Source organism: Suncus etruscus, chromosome 1, assembly GCF_024139225.1.
Source record: "Suncus etruscus isolate mSunEtr1 chromosome 1, mSunEtr1.pri.cur, whole genome shotgun sequence".
Lineage (NCBI taxonomy): Eukaryota > Metazoa > Chordata > Mammalia > Eulipotyphla > Soricidae > Suncus > Suncus etruscus.
In genome coordinates, this window is record NC_064848.1 from 174,579,793 (window position 1) to 174,602,518 (window position 22,726).

Here is a 22,726-nt window from a genome sequence, read left to right on the forward strand (position 1 = left end):
CACACCCGGTAACGCTCAGGGGTTACTCCTGGCTATGTGCTCAGAAATTGCTCCTGAGTTGGGAGACCACATGGGACACTGCGGGATCGAACCTTGGTCTGTCCTAGATTAGCATATGCAAGGCAAATGCCCTACTGCTTGTGCCACTGCAAGGAAACATTTTTAATTTGAGAATTAAAACATAGCAGTTCTAGAACAAATTTACTTTATAGTAAGGTATTCAAAATGTTTATCTCAGGTTAATTTTCATGTGGAATTGTTTTGCTTTTTTGGTTTTTGGGCCGTACCTGGTGGTGCTTAGGGCTTACTTCTAGCTCTGTGCTCAGGATCATGCTTAAGCAGTGAAGGCAAGCACCCTACACAAAGAGAAATGAAAAAGGAAACTAGTCACAAACAGAGATGGGGAAAAACTCAAGTTACTTGGAAATTAAAAAATTAAAATATTTTCTTGGGACTGGAGCAATATAGTACAGGCTAGGTTGTGGAGAATAAAGATAGTAAGCAACTTCCTTAGGAATCTGTGGGAGTCTGGTTGTCAGTACTTAGTGAATATTTATTAGACTGATCAATTTATGTGTGAGACGGACATCTATTCTCACATAGACCCAGCATGATAAATTTGGCTCTGAGAGAGGAATTGGTATAGATGCTAAAGTCTGGTGCCTGTGGGTGAGTATGATTGTTGAAGAGGAGGGTGAGAGGGAGAAGCGACCAAAGGACTAAAACCATAAAATAAAGGAACTTTTCTTTATCAAATAAGTAATGGCTTGGAAGAGCAGTGAGAAATAGGAGACTCAAACTTTGCTTTTCCTATATAAATATCACCAACTCATAGGAATTTAAGTTCATGGAAAGTATTCAGACAACTTTAACCACCTCTTTGCTTTTTTAGTATACTGAGAAATTTGCAAATTAAAAACATACATATTATATATCTCTATTTCTTTTGTAGGTAGTAACCATGGCTATGTGGGTGCTGGTAGCAGAATGTCAAGAAGAGCACATTTATGTTCAACTGCTACCAGTAGTTTATTAGACATTGATCCTTTAATTTTAATGCACTTATTGGACCTTAAGGATTGGAGTGGTATGGAGAATTTGTGGGGTTTACCACCTCGCCCACCTACTTCACTTTTGCAACCTCCAGGTAAAATACTAACCATCTTTTTTTTTTTGAGGTGGGGCCACACCCAGTGGTGCTCAAGAGATTACTACTGGCTCTGCTCAGAAATTATTCTGTCCCTGGCAAGCCCAGGGGACTATGGGGAATGCTGGAGATTGAACCTGGGTTGCCATGTGCAAGGCAAGTGCTCTACCCACTCCGGCCCTTTTTTCTGTATTTCTTTCTCTAAAAGGTCTCTTGAACTTTAATTCAGGTATTTTAACTAAGTGTTGGGACATGGTACATTTCTGTAAGAGATTGATTTTATTTCATTTCTTTTTTTTTTTTTGGTTTTTTTTGGCCACACCCATTTCATGCTCAGGGATTACTCCTGGCTAAGCGCTCAGAAATTGCCCCTGGCTTGGGGGAAAACATATGGGACACTGGGGGATCAAACCGCAGTCCTTCCTTGGCTAGTGTTTGCAAGGCAGACACCTTAACCTCTAGCGCCACCTCGCCGGCCCCAGGAGATTGATTTTATTTAAACATTGAAGTTGTACCTGATCATGTTCAGGGCTTCTGATGACTTGATAGAATTTAGTGCCCACTTCTCAAGGGGTCCTGGGATTTGCTTTTTCTTTTGGTATCATATCCTCTGATACACTTAGAGCTACTTTTCGTTTTTGTTTGTTTTTGTTTTTGGACCACACCCAGCAGCGCTCGGGTTACTCCTGACTGCGCTCAGAAATCGCTCTGGCAGGCTCAGCAACTTTATGGGAGGCCAGGAATCGAACCTGGGGTCTGTTCCAGGTTGGTCACATGCAAGGCAAACATCCTACCACTGTGCTAGCTCTCCGGCCCTATTAGAGCTGCTTTTCATGGTGTTTGGGGACCATGTGAATCTGAGGATTGAATTCAGGCCTCTTGCAGACAAAATCTACACTGTATCTGTATCTCTGGCCTAGCAAATTGATTTCTCACTTTTTTTTCTTCTTTTTTTTTGGTTTTTCACGCCACACCCATTTGAGGCTCGGGTTACTCCTGGCTAGTGCTTAGCCAGAAATCGCCCCTGGCTTGGGGGGGATCATATGGGGTACCGGGGGATGGAACTGCAGTCCTTTCCTTGGCTAGCGCTTGCAAGGCAAACACCTTACCTCTAGTGCCACCTCGCTGGCCCCAATTTCTCACTTTTCCAAGGGATAAGCTAAAGAGAGAGCTCAAAGGACTTCCACGTGGATTTACTGGGTTTAATTCTTCATATTGCATAGTACTTTGAGAGACTGCTGGGTGTGGCCCCCAAATGATATCCAATCAAATTGTATGTTGGTGAAAGCAATGTAAAGTGTCTTTTAAAAAAATTAGTTGGGGGGAGGGAGGCTTGAGCCATGGCACAGTGGTAGGGCACTAGCCATGCCTGCATCTGACCTGGGTTTGATCTCCGGCAACCTATATGGTCCCTCAGCTTGCCAGGACGCCTGAGCACTGCCAGGTGTGCTCACCCTCCAAAAAATGGGTGGTGGGAATGCCCATACTTAGTGATGATCAGGGGTTTCACCTGGCTCTGCATTTAAGATTTACTCCTAGCAGTGCTTGAGGGACATGGGTTGCTGAGGATCAAACTGGAGTAGGTCTGTTAGACTATCGTTCTGACCCCATGTGTCAAAATTTTTATATAATTTTCTATTTAGATTGTGTCTAATAGTTTTTGATGTTATACAGTTCTCTTTATGGACTTAGTTTATTTCAGGCCTCATGAATTCCTTAACTTCTGTAATGAGGAATGTGTATTGTGGATAGAAAAAGATAATCAGTGGTCAAAATTTTAGCAGCAGCAGTGTGTAATGGTTGTTAGAGAAGTTAGATACATTATTATATAAATAAGATATAAAATATAAAATTTATATACTTATATATAAATTATATATATAAATTAAATATAAATTTATTATATAAATAAGATATAAAATATACATATGTGCTTAATATAATCAAACTCAGGCATTGTCGTTTTGAATAGCTAAATTCTGTATTTTATTTGTTCTGATGCCAACAAGTGGACTCAGGACCTTTTGCATTCAAAGAAGTTGCTATACTATTTTTTATATCCTGACTACATTGCACGTTGCAAAACTTTTATAATGTAAATTTTCTGAAATACTAATGAGTATTTCTCTGCCTTTCATTCTACAGTAATTTACATGGTTCTCATCCACAGCATAGAACAGTATTTTTTAACCTTTTTTTTCTGCTATGCCCCCACTGACCTTGTTCCTTTTTGTTAGTTAATTCTTCCCTATTAATTGGCCACCTAGTCTTAGGATGTGAACTCTATGTGATTGTCACCTGTGGCTCCCTTGGACTATCATCCTAGGTTCCACAGGGGCCAGAGGGCCCCATATTAGTAATGTTGGTTTAGAGCAGTGATTTTGGTGTTTTTTAAAGTTTTGGAATTGAGGCCAGAGTATAGCACAGCAGGTAGGGCATTTGCTTTGCATGTAGTTGACCTAGGTATGATCCCATATGATCCCCCAAGTCACTCAGGAGTAATTTCTAAGCACAGAGCCAGGAGTAACCCCTGAATATCACCGAGTGTGGCCCACCACCACCCCAACTTATTTTTCAGGTTCATCAGTTACTTAAAGAAGGTCTTACATTGTTCTTGCTTCTTTTCTCATGATAAAGAAGTAAATTGCCAGTGGCCAGAGTGATGGTGCTGGAGACCAGGTGCTGACTGACTCTAGTTTGATACCTGACACCATTCTGCCAAGAGTGGCCCTTGAGAACAGAGCTAGAAGTAAACCTTGAGTGCCTGGGTGTGACCCAGACCCTCTTTACACACCTACCAAAAGTTAACTGCCACTGCTCAGATACCGTTTATTCATAGGAAGAGTTACTATCAGAGAGGAAAAGAAAAGGGTTGGGCAGAAAATACTTTGGAGGGGCTGGGAGAAATAGTACATCAGGTAGGGCACTTGCCTTGCATGCAGTTGACCTGGTTCCATCTTCATCATCCCATATGATCCCCTCAATTTGCCAAAAATGATCTCTGAGTACAGTGCCAGAAATAAGCCCTGAGCAATGGAGTGTGGCTCAAAAGCCAATTTAAAAAAAATAATTTGGGGCTGGAGTGATAGCACAGCTGTAGGGCATTTGCCTTGCATGCAAGGCCGACCCAGGATGAACCCAGGTTTGATCCCAGGCATCCCATATTCCAGTCCCCCAAGCCTGCCAGGAGCAATTTCTGAGCGAAGAGCCAGGAGTAACCCTTGAGTACTGCTAGATATGGCTCCAAATCAAAACAAACAAACCCTGCAACTGGTAAAAAAAAAGTTTATTAATGCTAAAGATCACACTAACCTTGGAAGAAAACTTCTAGGTTTGATTCTAAGGATTGATTCTAAGATTTTCTGTTCATTATCTTTTGGGGTTTTTGATTTTTATTTTTTTTGAGTTTTGAGGGACATCTGGCTCATGGGTTATTCCTCACTCTGCTCAGAAATCACTCCTAGCAGGCTCAGGAGACCATTTAGGATGCCGGGGATCGAACCCAGGTCAAATGTGTGCAGTGCAAACACCCTACCCACTGAGCTATTGCTCCAGCTCCCTTACTTCTTTAAGTAACTTCTGTATCTTTTCTCATTTATAAAATGGAAATAAAAATACTGCTTACTGAGAGGATTGATATGAGAAGATTAAATGGCTTCATTTTAATATATCAGACTTTAATTTAATATATCAGACACAATCTGTTTTTTACAGATGTTTGTTAAAAAAGCATGAGTAGAAAATCTTTTCCGATAATACTCAGACTTTCCCCAACCACCGCCTGAGTGGTTGCATGCATACACTAAACACCATCAAAGAGGAATGAACTTAAGAGTATAGCCTTCTACCCAGGTCCCTAGGTTTGAAGGAGGAACTTGACTTTTTCTTTTTTTTGGTTTTTGGGTCACACCTGGCAGCGCTCAGGGGTTACTCCTGACACTCTATGCTCAGAAATCGCCCTTGCAGGCTCGGGAGACCATATGGGATGCTGTGATTCAAACCACGGTCCTTATGCATACAAGGCAAATGTGCTACCTCCATGCTATCTCTTTGGCCCCAGAACCTGACTTCTTATTGCCTGCTTGCCTCCTGAACACCGTCTAGATCCTATTCTAAGTATGAGTCTGGGGGCCAGAGCGATGCACAGTGGTAAGGCATTTGCCTTGCACGTGGCCAACACAGGACAGATCCTGGTTCGAATCTCGACATCCCATATGGTCCCTTGAGCCTGTCAGGAGTGATTTCTGAGCACTGAGCTAGGAGTAACCCTTGAGCACTACCGGGTGTGACCCAAAAACCAAAAATAAATTAAAAAAATTACAAGTATAGGATTGGTAGTTGAACACGGAATAAAGCCTCATTTCACTGAGCTTCCTCTTTCATGGCTCACAGTTGTTACGCTGTTTTTAACAGCTTCAACTCTTTCCTGCTAATAACTTATTCTTTGTCTACTTCGGGCGCACTTTACTTCCTTTCCCCTTCCTGTGATAGTTATGTATTTTCTTGTACCCCTTTTTGATTCTTTTTTTTTTTTTTTTTTTTTTTTTTTTTTTTTTTTTTTTTGGTTTTTGGGTCGCACCCGGCAGTGCTCAGGGGTTACTCCTGGCTCTATGCTCAGAAATTACTCCTGGCAGGCTTGGGGCATAACATGGGATGCTGGGATTCGAACCAGTGAACTCTGTATGAAAGGCAAACAAACTCCTTACCTACATGCTATCTCTCTGGCCCCTCTTGTACCCTTTTTTAAAAAAATATATTTGGATTGGCAAAAAACACTCAAAGGGGGGCAGAGAAAATAGTACAGCAGGTAAGGTGCTTGCCTTGTACATGGTCAACCACAGTTTGATCCCTGCTGTCTCCCTAGCACCACCAGGAATGATTTCTTAGTTGCAGAGCCAGGAGAAACCCCTCATCACAGTAGGTTTGGCTCCAAAACAAAAAATAAAGCAGAACAAAATTTCAAATACTTTTTCTGAGAAAATAGAAAACATTGTTACTTGGGAACAACAAAGATTCATCGAAAGGAAATTATATTTTACAGTGTTCCATAGTACTTAATAGCTTTAGCTACTATAATAGTTTTTTAGGGTCTGAGTTGACACCTGAAACGGTGCTGAGAGTCAGAGGCCACCTCCAATAATGCAAGATGCAAAAAGGGAGTTTATTCGGCTAACCAAGGTCCTACTTCATCCAACTAAGGGATTCTTGTCAAGGACCCTGGGTCAAATCTTCAAGAAATCTATATAGAAATCACAAGCAGTAAAAATATAATCATTTCATTGTATGAATGTCTTAATCACTGATATTTCTGGCTCAACTTTGGTTGTCTAGGGGTACTCTGATTTGAATCTTGGTTGTCGAGGGATACTCTGATTTGAACACTAGCTGTTAAAGGATACTCTGATTCAAACTTTGCTAGTCCACGGAGCCTTTTCAGATAGAACATTCCATGCTCACCTAAACCCTAGTTCCTTATTCCTGGAGGGCACTAACTTTGGTTTTATTTCTGAGTTAACTCTCTGCCTTATCTAAACTTTTAACTTGTCTCAAGGACTACATAACTGGTGTAAGTGATTGAACCCATGTGGCTTTGGTTGTTATGCATAAATCAGATTTTAAAATTTAGATACATTTTTGTTTTGGTTTGGTTTTGGGCCATCCCAGCCATACTTAGGCTTACTCTTGGCTCTGTGCTCAGGGATCACTTCTGGTGAGGCTCAGGGGATTGAATCTAGGTCAGCTTTGTGAAGGCAAGCACCCTACCTACTGCAATATTGCTCCAGCCCCAAGATATGTATTTTAGATGTATTTTATTTCTAGGACCTTTTTCTTCCCCCAATTATAAACATAATCAAATCTCTAGAAAATTTGAGAAAAGTGGAGTAACAGAAACAAAGGGACTAGAGCTGCTTTTAAGCTTTTAAAGTTATTCAATTTGAATAATTATGTGGTCTGCTCCTAATTTTGAAAGTATTAATAAAGTTAGGTTATCTGCCTTTGTAGAGGAATTTCATGTATATTTCTGTTGTTGGGGGTTTTCTGTTTCTGTTTTTCTTTGTTGTTTTTAGCCACACCCAATTGTGCTCAGGGGTTATTTTATTTATTTATTTATTTTTGGTTTTTGGGCCACACCCAGTAACACTCGGGTTACTCCTGGCTATGCGCTCAGAAGTTGCTCCTGGCTTGGGGGACCATATGGGACGCTGGGGGATCGAACCTCGGTTGGTCCAAGGCTAGCGCAGGCAAGGCAGGCACCTTATCTCTAGCCCCACTGCCCGGCCCCTGAGGGGTTATTCTTGTTTTGTTTTTTGGGGGCCACACCCGGCAGCTCTCAGGGGTTACTCCTAGCTCTACGCTCTGAAATCACTCCTGGCAGGCTCGGGGGACTATATGGGATGCCGGGATTCGAACCATCGTCCTTCTGTATGCAAGGCAAACGTGCTACCTCCATGCCATCTCTCTGGCCCCAGTGGTTATTCTAATCACTTGGGAATCACTCCTGGTGGGCTCAGGACCATATGGGATGTAGGGAATAGGACTCAGGTTGGTAGTGGGTAAATACCTTACCTGCTGCACTATTGCCCTGGCCTGATGTATGCCTCTATTGCTGATGCCACCTAACGCACCTGAGCTTTACTATACATCAAATCTGCATGTTTTTTTGTAGTTGAATAAAATTGTAGACCTTGACTTGGTTCTCTTGGGAAGATGTCTGTATAAATCTGCATAATTATGATGCAAAATGATTTGTGAACATTAAAATCCATGGTAACAAAGCTTGTTACTTTCTCTCTGAAGCATCTTATTCACGTAAAGATAAAGATCAAAGGAAACAACAGGCAATGTGGCGAGTTCCTTCTGATTTAAAGATGCTGAAAAGACTCAAAACTCAAATGGCTGAAGTTCGATGTATGAAAACTGATGTAAGGAATACACTTTCAGAGATAAAAAGCACCAGTGCTGCTGCTGGAGACATGCAGGGTAGCCTGTTTTCTGCTGACCAGCCATCTCTGGCTGCTTGTGGAACTGAAAACTCCACCAGAGTTCAGGATATAGGATTGCAACTCTTGACAAAATCACCAGTCACCAGTTGTTACATAAGAAACTGTAAGTGAAAAAGTTACTGTTAATGTCATTTCTTCCTGTGCCTTTGGGAAACTAAAGGATGGGCTATTTTCAGAATAATAAACATCTTTATTACAACTAAATTCTTTTACCTAAAATTTGTCTATATTTTCTCTTTTTTCACTTTGTATTTTCTGTTATAATTTTTATAACTTTATTATAACTTATTACAGCTTCCCCCCATTTTGTGGCACGAGAGATCAACTTTACGCATGCAAGACATGCACTTTATGTGCCTGGCCCTCTCCTTTTCTTGATTGCTTATTATGTACTTGATAGTAAACCAGGCAAAACCTTAAACCTCAAGTATCTTACATTTCTGTATGCATATGGGTGGGTCTTGATCATCTAAATGAGTAGGTAAGTAACGATAATCTTAATTGGTAAAAATTATCATTCCTGTGAAGTAAATGATATATTGGGATGAAGGCAGATGATTTTACTATTTTTCCAAGATTATACTGTGGAGGCAACTTTTGGCCTGAGACCTGAATGTTGAGGTCATATAAAGGTCTGGGAGAGAAGCAGTATTACAGAAAATAGAACTGAAAATACAACTCACTGGTAAAGTATCTATTTGAAGATTCAGAACAAGACCAATAGATCCGAATCTGGTAAATACACCAGATTACTTATCCTTTGAACATTTTGTTTGTTTTTTGAACATACTCCAGGATCACTCTAGACAGTGCTAAGGGTGTGCCCACTGTTTACCCTGTATCTCTTGTTTTTTCATTTGTTGTATTTGGGCCATACTTTGCAATATTCAGAGCATTTTCCTGGCGCTGCCCAGGGATCATTCTTGGCAGGATTCAGTTTACCAGGGATCAAAACTAGGTCAACTGTGTGTGAGGCCAACACCCTACTCACTGTAATATTCTAGTCCATCCGTACCTATCTTTATTTTTGTGAATAATGAAGATATGAACACTGATATTCATCTTTTGAGATCCTGCTTTCAATTTGGGGGTTAGATAGGAGTATACCCAGTGGTGCTCAGGGCTTCCTCATTGCAGACTTGGGGGGACCATATGGAATGCTGGGGATGAAGCCCATGTTGGTCACATGCAAAGCAAACATCCTACCTGCTGACTGTCATTCTGGCCCTGCATTTAATTGTTTTGTATAATTCTCGATAATTTGAATTGCTGGATCATATAGTAAATCAGTAAATCAGGAAGCCTATTTTGTTTTAGATTTGGGGACATAGCATACTCTGGGCTTACTTCTGGCTCTGCGGTAAGAAATATATTCCTGGACATTATAGAATGCTGGGGATTATATCTGGGTCCTCCATGTACAAGGCAAGTGCTCTATTCCAGCCCCCAATTAAAAAATTTTTTTTCACCATAACTAATGATGCTTAGAGGCTATTCCTACCTCTGTATCAGAAGTGGTCCATGTTTGTGCTTAAGGGATCTTATGTGGTGGGGGGGATTTGAATTGGGATTGTTAGAATAATGTCTAGCAAGGATCTTAACCCCTTTATTTCTCATTAGCTATCTTGTGGATCAGACATGGGCCTCCCTAATGCACTGCATACATTCCAGTCCTCTATAATGTCTCCTCAACCCTACATAAGGATTTTTTGTTTGTTTGTTTTTGGGTCTCACACGGTGACGCTCAGGGGGGCTATGGGCTCAGAAATCGCTCCTGACTTGGGGGACCATATGGGGCGCTGGGGATCGAACCGAGCTCCATCCTGCGTCAGCCATGTGCAAGGAAACGCTCTACCACTGTGCTATCACTCCAGCCCTACATAAGGATTTTTTTTTTTTAGTAAATAAAACACCTTCCATGCAGGAGGTAGTAAATTTTCTGGTAATTGTGTTCAGAAATGTTTTTATTTGTCTTTACAGCCACAAAGAAGAGTAATTCACCCAAACCAATTCGGTCCAGTCTAGCCGGTAGTCTGTCACTTCGAAGAACAGTAGACTCTGGGGAAAACAGCCGCTTGAAAGGAGACTGTCAAACTCTGTCTGAAGGTAAATTTGGAGAGATCAAAATGTCATTTCAGTGGGTCGATAGTCTTACTTAGAAGGATCTTTTAGCACCTGAGATGCTGAAGCTTATTCTCACAATAGTTAGCAGATACAGCAGATAAAGCTATGTTTTTGTTTTGTTTTGCTTTGCCAAGTGATCTCAGGGATTACTCCTGGCTCTGCACTCAGAAATTACTCCTGGTGTCAAACCCAGCCACATACAAGGCAAGTGTCTTTCCCTCTATACTCTTTCTAACCCTTCTTCTGAGCAGGTATTAAAACACACAGATTTATTTTTAAGTCATTTTTAAAATTTTTTAATTAGTGTTTTAGTTTTTAAACATTTGAAAATGAGTATGATTTTCTAAATAAAAACTAGGAGGGCTCAAGAGATGATACAGTAGGTAAATTGCTAACCTTGCACAAAGCTGAACTGGGTTCAATCCCTAGTATTCTAAATGGTTCCTTGAACCCATGAAGAGTGACTGCAGAGCCTGGAATAACTAACTCCTAAGCATCGCTGAATGTAGCCCCAAAACTACTTTAAAAAACTAGAAAGAGGACACTGTTACTATGTATCTTAAATATTACTGTGAAAGATTTGTAGTTCACTTTTGTTCACAATAAAAATTGTTAAAAAAAATAAAAGCCTATTCCCTCTGGCAACAACAACAATAAAAAGCTAGCAAGAGGAGGTTTCTTTCTTAATCCCCCTTCTTTTTTTTTGAAGGCTCTCCAGGAGTTTCTGAAACAGGGAGCAGGCACAGTTCTCCCCGAACCTTGGCACACGGCAGTATCAGTGACATTCTGCCTAAATCTGAAGATCGGCAGAGTGAGGCTTTGGATTCAGATACTGTTGTGGTCGCAGTTTTCAATGGCCTGCCTACTGTTGAGAAAAGGAGGAAAATGATCGCCTTGGGGTAAATTGAATTATTTATCTAATAGATAGTAGTTAATAGTGCTGTTTGGCACTTTAATTTTACATTAAGATAAAATTAATTTCTACCTTACTAATTTACTAGCCAATTAGAAATTTTAATTGTATTGAGATATAACTTTTCATGTATCAGAAATCTTATTTTAGGGGCCAGAGAGATAGCACAGTGGTAGGGTATTTTCCTTGCACATGGCCAACCCAGGGCAGATTAGATTCCCTGCAACCCCTATGGTCCCCCAAGCCTGCCAGATGCAATATTTGAGCACAGAGCCAGGAGTAACCCCTGAGCATCGCTGGGTGTGGCCCAAAAACCTGAGGGGGGGGAAGGGAAGCCTATTTTACTACTATTGTTGAAATAGGATAGTACAAGAAATTCAGCTTAACTTTGTTGGCTCAGTTTTGCTGAAGTTAGTTACTTGTAATTATAATCTTGCTCTACATTGTGAAGTTTTGGTGTGTGTAGCTCCCTTCCCCACATTTCTTACCACACCTTTGAAAGGTACCTGTGGGGCCAAAATATCATACAAAAACATAATACTTAACCTGCATGTGAGTGACTTGGGTTTGTTCTTGATACTATATCTGATCCCTTGAGTACAGCCAAGTATGTCCACCTCCAAAAATTATTGTGTTCAATTTCCTGAATCACATGATCTTCTAAGCATGTGCACTGGGAGTGAAAACTAATCACTGAATCATGAATATGCCCCAGTACTGCTGAATAAAGAGTTGAGCCTTAGAGTTTGAAAAGAGTCAGCTTTAGAGAAATATCATCCTTTAAGTTAATTTAATTCTATACCATCTTTTGTTGTTGTTTTTTTTTTTTATGTTTCATCTGGTGGTGCTGGGGTGAGAGGGCCTCTGGTTCAATGCTCAGTGAACCCAGGCAGCCTATATGCAGAGCATATACATATACATATATGGTTTGCCTTCTATGACCCTAAATTCTGTCCAATTCTAAGATCTGGATAATTACCAAATCTAAAAGGACAGGTGTTGTTGGTTTTGGTTTTTTATTCTATTTCAACTGAGGAATTATGATCATTGAATGTTTTTCCCTTGCCTAATTTTATTCACATTTCTTTTAAGTTAAAATTGCAACTGTCTTTTGAATTATTTTGGAGATAGTTTTGTTTGAATTTTTTTTTTTGTTTTGATGTCCACGCCCATTGACACTCAGAAATTACTCCTGGCAGGCTCATATGGGATGCTGGGCATCAAACCTGGGCTGGTTGTGTCAAGGCACATTACCCACTCTACTATCGCTCTGGCCCCATGTTATGGAGATAGTTATATCTGCCTTTAATTATAAAGATTAAATGCATGATGTCAGACTTTATTGTTTTTTTTTTTTCATGTACCTCTACAGGGTTTACTGACTCGGGTGCTAGAGGGTTACTCAGAGCAATGCTTGGAGGACATATGCAGTGCTGAGAACTGAACCAGAGTTGTCTACATGTCGAACAAGCCTCTTAACCCTATATCTCTAGCTCCTAAACAGACTTAAGCAGATGAAATTCCTTTACAGAGGTCTACAGATTTTACCCTCTACATTTGGGGGTGGGGGGGGCTCACATCTAGCAGTGCTCAGGAGTTACTCCTGGCTCTATGCTCAGAAATTGCTCCTGGCAGGCTTGAGGGCCCAAATGGGATGCCGAGATTTGAATCACTGTCCTGCATGCAAGGCAAATGCCTTACCTCCATGCTATCTCTCCGGCCCCCCTCTGACTTTTTAAGTAATAAAATGTTGATAGTTTATTTTTAGGTTTTATGTAGACATCATGGTTTATACATGTATATACTTTTTTTTTTTTTTTTTTTTGGTTTTTGGGTCACATCCAGCAGTGCTCAGGGGTTACTCCTGGCTCCACACTCAGAAATCATCCTGACAGGCTCGGGGGACCATATGGGATGCTGGGATTCGAACCAATGACCTTCTACTTACCTCCATGCTATCTCTCCAGCCCACATGTATATACTTTGAATGGTAGGGTTTCTCCCTGGAGACCAGAGCCAGGTTTACCAGAAGCTTAAGACCCAGCAGCCAGTGTGTCCCTAGGGCTGGTTGCTCCGCCCCTTTCTCTAGAGAGCAGAGACATTAAAGAGACCTTAGCCCCCCCAAAAAAATGATAGGGTTTCTTATATAAATTATTCTAGTACCATATCCTCCACCAGAGTGTCCGCTTTCTTCCCAGTATCCCAATGTCCCCCAGTACTGTCTCCGCCCCTCTCCCTTCCTCCTTACCCTATTATGATAAGCTCTTTACTAGGACCAATTCTTAGTTTCTGCTCTGCCTTTAGGCATTCATTATTCCCTTGTTATGTTTGTTATTGTCCTACATATGAGAACTATCATCTGTGTTTGTCCCTCTCCCTCTTAACTTCCCTCAACCTCATAAGCTCCAAATCTACATAGCAGCAAATTGCATGATATTTTCTCTGCAGCTGAGTAGTATTCCTCTGACCCTTATTGTAGCATCATCTTGACTCATTATTTTTCAGCTTGTTTTTTTCCACTTGCCCATTTAAAATGGTATAAGCAAAAAATTCAAAGTGATTCAAAAATGGAAATACAACCATTAAGTGGAAGTTAGACATTTAAACCTCCCATATGTGAAGATTTCCAAATATCTACCCACACATATTCTTGCATAATTTTATGCTATCTTCTGTTTTTATGCAAATTAATCACTGTGACTATAGCTTTTTATTAAAGGAGTACCTTATTTTTGTAGTCAATAACATGTCTGTAAGCATTTTTTTATATTAGTAAGACCACGTTAGTTTTGATGACTTTTTAGATTTTAATTTGGAGTGGGTATGAGTGGGTATGGGTAAAGGGTATTGGGGGTTGAATTCAGGGCTTCATAATACCTGATCTGTCACTGAGCTACATCCCTAGTTCTCTAGTGATTTAAATATTCAAGGTTTTTTTGTTTTGTTTTTGGGTCATACCCGGCAGCGCCCAGGGGTTACTCCTGGCTCTATGCTCAGAAATTGCTCCTGGCAGGCTCTGGGGACCATATGGGATGCCGGGTTTCAAACCACTGACCTGCATGCAAGACAAACGCCCTACCTCCATGGAATCTCTCCGGCCCCTAAATATTCAAGTTTTTACTGAAACTCATGAGCCAATAAAAGAAAAAAACTTTGTGTACATTACCCAGAAATTTCTAAAGATATTATAAACTATAGTACAACATCTAAATCAAGATACTAAATTTAGGAGCTGGAGAGAACACAGCAGTAGGGCGTTTGCCTTGCATGCAGCAATCCAGGATGGACTTTCGTTTGATCCCCAGTGTCCCATATGGTACCTAAGCCAGGAGCGATTTCTGAATGCTGAGCCAGGAGTAATCTCTGAGTGTCACTAGGTGTGCCACCTCCCCCCCAAAAAAAGATACTGAATTTAATACAGTCCACTTTTTTTTTTTTTTTGGTTTTTGGGTCACACCCGACAGCGCTCAGGGGTTACTCCTGGCTCTGTGCTCAGAAATCGCTCCTGGCAGGCACGGGGGACCATATGGGATGCCGGAATTCGAACCATCCTCTGTCCTGGGTTGGCTGTGTGCAAGGCAAATGCCCTACCGCTGTGCTACCTCTCCAGCCTTAGTCCACTTTTATTGTGAATGAAAGGTGAAAGAGTCACCTTTCATTGTGAATCTTATAATGACTATTTAAAAAAAGAAACATGAGAGGTCCAATACAATTCCCTGAGCTGAATCTTCAGCTCCACATGACAGTCCCCCACACTAAACCAAACAAAACTCTAGTGCTATGCACCCTATAAGGTTTGATACTTCGTTTCAGGACAAGGAAAAAATACATATAAATTATTATTAACTTTTTTTTTTTTTTTGGTTTTTTGGGCCACACCCGTTTGATGCTCAGGGGTTACTCCTGGCTAAGCACTCAGAAATTGCCCCTGGCGTGGGGGACCATATGGGACGCCAGGGGATCGAACCGCAGTCGCGATCTTCACTTGGCTAGCGCTTGCAAGGCAAACACCTTACCTCTAGTGCCACCTTACCGGCCCCTAATCACTTTTTTTTTTTAACTTGATTGATTGATTGTTTTTTGGGGCCACACCCAGCCGTGCTCAGGGGTTATTCCTGGCTCCGCACTCAGAAATCACCCCTGCCAGGCTGGGGGCCCATATGGGATGCCAGGAATCGAACCAGGTCCCTCCTGGGTTGGCCGTATGCAAGACAAACGCCCCACCGCTGTGCTATCTCTCTGGCCCCTATTAATCACTTTATATATAATAAGTATGTATTAAAATTACTTTCTATATTAAAAAATCAGGTTGTTTTCTTCCTCTTTGAGGACTAATGGTAAAGGAGGTCATCTGGAAGGACTGCAAATGACTGATTTGGAAAATAATTCTGAAACTGGAGAATTGCAGCCTGTACTACCTGAAGGAGCTGCAGCTGCCCCTGAGGAAGGTAAGAAATGAAAAATTATAATTAGGCAGAAGACAATACTATTTTTTAGTGGTGATATTGTAAGTTTTGGAGAGGTTATTGAAACAAGGTTATGTGAAGTGCTTGATCTGAATACAGGATTCATTGTACTGCAGAGTTAGATTTAGTAAGCAGAGGGCAGTAAAGTGGATAAATAACTACATAAAAGGACATGTCCTATAAGAAGGGGCATTTGGTGAGAGTGTGTGTCAGATAGTTTGTGTGCTTACTGAACAAGTATTATACTACCTACCTACATGCCCAGCACAGTTTAGCTGGATATGCAAAGACAGATTAGGTATGGAGAGTGGTGCAAAATGCTTCAGACAACTAATTAGAAACACAAGTATTAAATAAGTATTAAACATAAATATTAAGTATTGTCTTTTTTAATAAAGATTTATTTATTTTGGTTTGGGGGCCATACCCAGCAGCACTCGGGTTACTCCTGGCTCTGTGCTCAGAAATCACTCCTGGCAGGCTCAGGACCATGTGGAATGCCAGGGATCAAACCCGGGTTCATCCAGGGTCAGCCATGTGAAAGGCAAATGCCCTGCTGCTGTGCTATTGCTCTGGCCCCTAAGTATTATCTTTTAAAGTCAGTCTTGCTCATTGGGTTTTTGTTTTTCTCTTTGGGTTCTACCCAGTGGTGCTTAGGGGCTTATTCCTGGCTCTGAACTAAGGAATCACTCCAGATGGGCTGAGGGGGACTATATAGTATGCCGGGATTGTATCTGGTCAGCCATATGCTACCTGCTGTACTATGACTTTAGCCTCTGACTCATTGTTTCTATATTGCAGTTGTAGCTATATTTCAAGTTTTAACCATTAAAAAAAGCCTTTTATGATAATCTTATTTCAACTATATAAAATCATTTCGTTACATGTCTAGAAGTTCTGTATGTTCTTCCGGGTTTATTATTCTTTATTGAACAACTTAGAAAACTTTATTTTTGGAGGGGCTTGGTTTTTGGGCCACACCCAGTAAATATCTGGCTATAAGCTCAGAAATTGCTTCTGAGGGACCATATGGGACACTGGGTTTCGTACCCAGGTCTGTCCTGGATCAGCCATGTGCAAAGCAAATGCCCTACCACTGTGTTATCACTGTGTTATCGCTCTGGCCCCAAGCTTAGAAAACCCTTTGACTAATGATGCTTATGTGTATTTCCCTTATGTGTGTTTTCTATACTTGCAAAATAACATGACATTTTTATTTTAATGAAACAATATAATTTTATAGAGAGAATAGAGAAATGTGATGGGGGGGGGAGATACTGTGTTCTAGTGAGGATATGGGCTTATCCAAAGGAGCAAATAGCCCATGTTACCTTTCTTTTTTAGTTTATTTACTTGTTTTGGGGCCACATCTGGAGATTCTCAGGCACTCTTGTCTCTACGCTCAGGAATTCTGGCAGACTTGGGACCATATGGAGTGCCAAGGATTGAGCCTACCTACTGCACTATAGCTCTGACCTGATCTTTAATTTTTTGTTTTTTTATTTTGCTTTGTTTTTTTAAATTTCTCATTGAAATTGCCACCTCCACCTCTGTACGCATTTGAATTACAATGGTTGATGAATTGAACTAAAAGCATACATACAAGTGCCAGCATCTATTTACTTTTGGCAACTCTGAGAGGGTGTGTGGGTGGTGACATTTTCAGGTTTTTTGAACTCAGCAGCATTCTTAATTATCCCTTCCCTAGCCTAGTTTACTCTTGGAAAGATCATTAAAGGAATAAGTTAGGAGTTAGGGAGGTGAGGACTATCAGACAGATGGCATCCAAGTGCAAAGAATGGTAATATGAAGAATCTCCTAACTAGATTTTGGGTTCTTTGAATTATATCCTTCGAATGGGACCTGAGCAAGAAGAAAGACGTTAAAATTAAATTTCATATTTTAGCTGTATGTAGAGAATGGAATTTAAGAGTATAAAAGAAACTCTAGGGTAAGAAGCAGGCTTATTTCATTTAGAATGAGCGATAACTTGGACTCCTTTACTTTAACTTTTAACCTAAAAGATAATATAATACCCTATCTTCTACTATTACTCTGACCTCTGTGCCTGGAATTTGACTCCAGTCAGTGGTTTGTGTTGCACCTACAGTTCCATGAAAAGCCACAAGGTGGAGTTTGCTCCTCATGGCAGCAGCTGAATTTGGTCTGTGAAAAGTTGTTACTCTTTGCAGGGGTCTCAAACTCGCAGCCCTCCATACAACATTTTGTGGCCCTGCCCTAGGGGTATCTTTTTTTGTTTTGTTTTGTTTTAGTTGTTTGGGTCACACCCCCCAACTGACTTTGCACTCAAGGATCACCCCGACTTTGCCTCCTGCGGCCCCTAGGTAAATTGAGTTTGAGACCCCTGCTTTAGAGCATTAAGAAGTTTCTTTGTTGAACTTCAGGATTTCAGAAACGTCCATACATTTGACTTACTATGTCATATATATTTATGGGATAAATAATACTGTAGATGCGTTTCTGAAAATTTAAGTCACCAGTACCCATCTGATAAGGGAGAATATCTCAGATATACAAGATACTGACAGAACTTAACAAGAAAAAAACTTTTAACCCCATCAAAAAGTGGGGAGAAGAAATAGACATTTTCTCCAAGAAGAAATACAGATGAGGGGCCGGCGAGGTGGCACTAGAGGTAAGGTGTCTGCCTTGCAAGCACTAGCCAAGGAAAGATCGCGAGTGCGGTTCAATCCCCTGGCGTCCCATATGATCCCTCCAAGCCAGGGGCGATTTCTGAGCGTTTAGCCAGGAGTAACCCCTGAGCATCAAACGGGTGTGGACCGAAAAACCAAAAAAAAAAAAAAAGAAATACAGATGACCAAAAGTTCCATGAAAAAATGTTCCACACACTAATAAAGGAGATGTAAATCAAAGCAACAATAAGATATCTCATGCCACAGGGACTGGCACACGTCATAAAGAATAAGAACTATCAGTGCTGTGATATGATCAGGGATATGGGGAGAAAGGAACTTGCATCCACTGCTCGTGGGAATGCTGTGTAGCCCAACCTTTCTGAAAACAATATGGATATTCCTCAAAAAAATGGAAATTGAGCTCTTGTATGATTCAGCAGTACCACTTCTAGAGGTATACCCTAGGAACACATAAACGCAATACAAAAATGCCCTCTGCATGCCTTTGTTCATTGCAGTGCTATTTACAATGGCTAGAATTGGAACAACCCAGGTGCCCAACAACAGATGTTGGCTAAAGAAACTGGAACATCTTTACAATGGAATATATATAGCTGTTAGGAAAAATGAAGTCATGAAATTTACCTATACATGGATGTTTTCTTCATTTTGTGAGCACAAGTGTTTATATACTTATTCCAATATCACTCTGTTCTTTTGGGATGCCTCTTAACTCAGTGACTCAAACATGCATGAGTTGATAATCCACTCATGATTTTCTATTATGTTGTAGAATCTTGCATACTGCCCTCTTCTTGATATGAACACACTATTTTTGTATACTCCCATTGGCCTAGAAATGTGCCAGTGTTAATGATCTTTTCAAGTAACTTAATTGTATTATTTTCCCCCTGCTAATTTCTTTTTGTGCATGTATATCTACATATATGTTTTATTTAAAGAAATGCATCATGGGGCCTGAGAGATAGCAGGGAGGTAAGGTGTTCGCCTTGCATGCAGAAGGACGGTGGTTCGAATCCCGGCATCCCATATGATCCACGAGCCTGCCAGGAGTGATTTTGGAGCGTAGAGCCAGGAGTAACCTCTGTACGCTGCCGGGTGTGACCCAAAAAACAAAAACAAAAAAAGAAAATGCATCATATAGTTAGTCAACTATACATTTGTTTCCAAATAAGTGAGATCAAAGTTATGTTAAAAAGAATAGAAAGAAAAAATTAAAAAGAAAAAGAAGTGCAGTAGCAAGCCCATTTGTGAAAATTATTGTATCTCCAGTGAAGTCAATAATACAGTGGCAGAGGATTTAGCTGGTGTGTTCCTATAGGGATGACAAGATCAAACAAATGAAGTTGTTCAGAAATTCAAAGCACTGTTACTGATGCTACAGCTTTTAGAAGTTGTTCTCAACCTTTAGTCCTCCTAGAAGAAGGGAGGAGAGGTGCCCACACTCACTCCAAAAGTCCTGGTGATAGCCCAAATGTAATGCCTACCTGAAGTTTGGTGGTGTCCTCATAGAGGAGTGGTGAGACAGAATCAAAAGCAAAATGGTGATTCTAAGTGATGGATGCAGCAAGAGTGGCTTTGGCACAGTGGGGGCTTGGTCCACCCTCTCCTCCTGAGATTGTCTGTTTTCTGCTGTGTGGCTGGTGTAATCATGATTTTTCAAAGCTTAGTTTATATCTCTTTCGAGAAAAAAGTGAGTCTATGGAGCTGACTCAGTGTGAACATGGCTAGTGCATTTGTGGACATCTCCCCCTTGATAGTTTCTTTTCTTTTCTTTCCTTCCCCTTTTTTTGTGTGTGAGGAGGCATACCCAGCTGTGCTCAAGGCTTACTCCTGGCTCTATGCTCAGGGATTACTCCTAAGTGTACTTGTGGGACCATATGTGTTGCCAGGGATCAAACCTGGTCAGTCGTATGTAAGGCAAGTGTCCTGCCTCTGTACTATTTCTCCAGCCCCTTTTTAATATTTTGTCTTAATAACTATATTTTTTATTTCTGGTAAGTTTGTTGGGCTTTGTTTTTGTTGTCATGTCAGTAGTCTCTTTCACATTGCTTGTTCTCTTGGTTGCTCACACACTAAGTTGTGGTATGCTGGGGATCAGACTTGTGGCTCCAGAGATCAAATTCAGGGTCTCATGCATGCATGCATGCAAGGGAGGCACTCTACCACTTAACCATGTTTCTGGGCCTTATTCTGAAAACAAAAAACAAAATTTGGGCCAAAAAGCCAGCACAGTGGACTGAGTGCATACTTCGCATGTAGGAATATGGTCCCTAGCACCACATGGTTGCCTGAGCACTGCCAGGAGCAATGCTATAGTACAGAGCTGGGAGTAGTTCCTAAGCACTACTTGATGAGGTTGCCCCCAAATAAATAACATTTAATAAGAAAAATCTTTCCATTTCCAAGTTTAACAGAATTCTTGCAGGTTTTTATCTTATGAATAATTCATGATCTTACATTTGTATTTCTGCAAGCTATCTTGATTTGTAAATTTTGTGTGGAACTTATATTTTTCCACCTGTAAGAATTTATTTTTTATCCTGTGAGAATTCTTATTTTACTAGATTGTAAAAGTTTGTTACCAAAGAGGTTTTATTTTTGCAAGAGCATTTGCAAACATTTCCATATCTGTTTTAAATCAAGTCTTTCATTAGGTCACCTTAATGTCAGTTACCTCAGCTTTCATGTTTGTTGATATTTTTCTGTTCTTTGAAGGAATTTTCTAATTTATATATTTTTCTGTTCTTTGAAGGAATTTTCTAATTTATCTAGGTCATTTAAAATGTGATTTGGGGGGCCGGAGAGATAGCACAGCGGTGTTTGCCTTGCAAGGAGCTGACCCAGGACCTAAGGTGATTGGTTCGAATCCCGGCGTCCCATATGGTCCCCTGTGCCTGCCAGGAGCTATTTCTGAGCAGATAGCCAGGAGTAATCCCTGAGCACTGCCGGGTGTGGCCCCAAAACCAATATATATATATTGGTTTTGGATCCAGGGATCAGAGTATATCACTTTGCTGGCTTGAGGCTGTGAGTTTGAGCTCCAGCACATGCCCAAGTAGTATCCCAGACATCACAAGCATATGATCTCCAGTGTATACATCCAAGATCCTTGGACATCACAAGAAAGGGTAGGACAGGGGAAATACCTTCAAGAGAATGTTGAAACACCGTCCTATCAGCTTTCCAGTGCAGCCAGAGCATTAATCCCACTAATTTTCCTTATCTCTTTGTTATTCTGGCACTTGTATTTTTATTTTAAACTCAGCTTTACCACTTGCAAAAATGCGAACTCAGACCCCCATCTGACACTGTGCACAAAGGTCAAATCCAAATGGATTAAAGACCTTGATATCAGGCCTGAAATCATAAGGTATACAGAACAACACATAGGTAAAACACTCCATGACATTGCGACTAAAGGCATCTTCAAGAAGGAAACAGCACTTTCCAAATAAGTGGAAGCAGAGATAAAAAGATGGGAATATATTAATCTGAGAAGCTTCTACACCTAAAAGAAATAGTGCCTAGGGTACAAAAGCTACCCACAGAATGGGAAAAACTATTCACCCAATACCTATCATATAAGGGGCTAATATCAAAAATAAACAAGGTACTGACAACTTAACAAGAAAAAAACATCCCATCAAAAAATGGGAAGAAGAAATGAACAGACACTTCCTTAAAGAAAATACAGATGGCCAAAAGACACATGAAAAAAAGCTCTATCTACATCACTAATCATCAGGGAGATGCAAATCAAAACAGTGAGTTACCATCTCATGCCACAGAGACTGGCACATATCACAAAAAACAAGAACAATCAATGCTGGTGGGAATGTGGAGAGAAAGGAACTCCTATTCACTACTGGTGGGAATGTTGTTCTAGTCCATCCAGCCTTTATAGAAAACAATATGGAGATTGCTCAAAAGACTGAAAATTGAGCTCCCATATGATCCAGCTATACCACTCCTAGGGATATACCCTAGGAACACAAAAGAACAATTCAAAACTCCCTTCCTCGCACCCATATTCATTGTAGTACTATTTACAATAGCCAGACTTGGGCCCGGAGTGATAGCACAGAGGCGTTTGCCTTGCAAGCAGCCAATCCAGGACCAAAGGTGGTTGGTTCGAATCCCGGTGTCCCATATGGTCCCCCGTGCCTGCCAGGAGCTATTTCTGAGCAGACAGCCAGGAGTAACCCCTGAGCACAGCCGGGAGTGGCCAAAACAAAACAAAGCAAAAAAAAACAATAGCCAGACTCTGGAAACAACCAATATGCCCTTCAACAGATTAATGGCTAAAGAAATAGTGGTGCATATACACAATCGAATATTATGCAGCCATCAGGAGAGATGAAGTCATGGAATTTTCCTATACATGGATGTAC

General features: G+C 40.7%; 1 protein-coding gene across 1 annotated transcript in view; it reads left to right on the forward strand.

The window, feature by feature from the left end:
• TRIM37 (tripartite motif containing 37) overlaps positions 1-22,726 on the forward strand; it is a 79,735-nt gene that overhangs the window by 52,328 nt on the left and 4,681 nt on the right. The window contains exons 18-22 of the mRNA XM_049772772.1: positions 953-1,147; positions 7,946-8,254; positions 10,132-10,257; positions 10,985-11,174; positions 15,518-15,636. Coding sequence (XP_049628729.1) covers positions 953-1,147; positions 7,946-8,254; positions 10,132-10,257; positions 10,985-11,174; positions 15,518-15,636 — 939 coding nt within the window. The remainder of the gene's footprint in view (positions 1-952; positions 1,148-7,945; positions 8,255-10,131; positions 10,258-10,984; positions 11,175-15,517; positions 15,637-22,726) is intronic.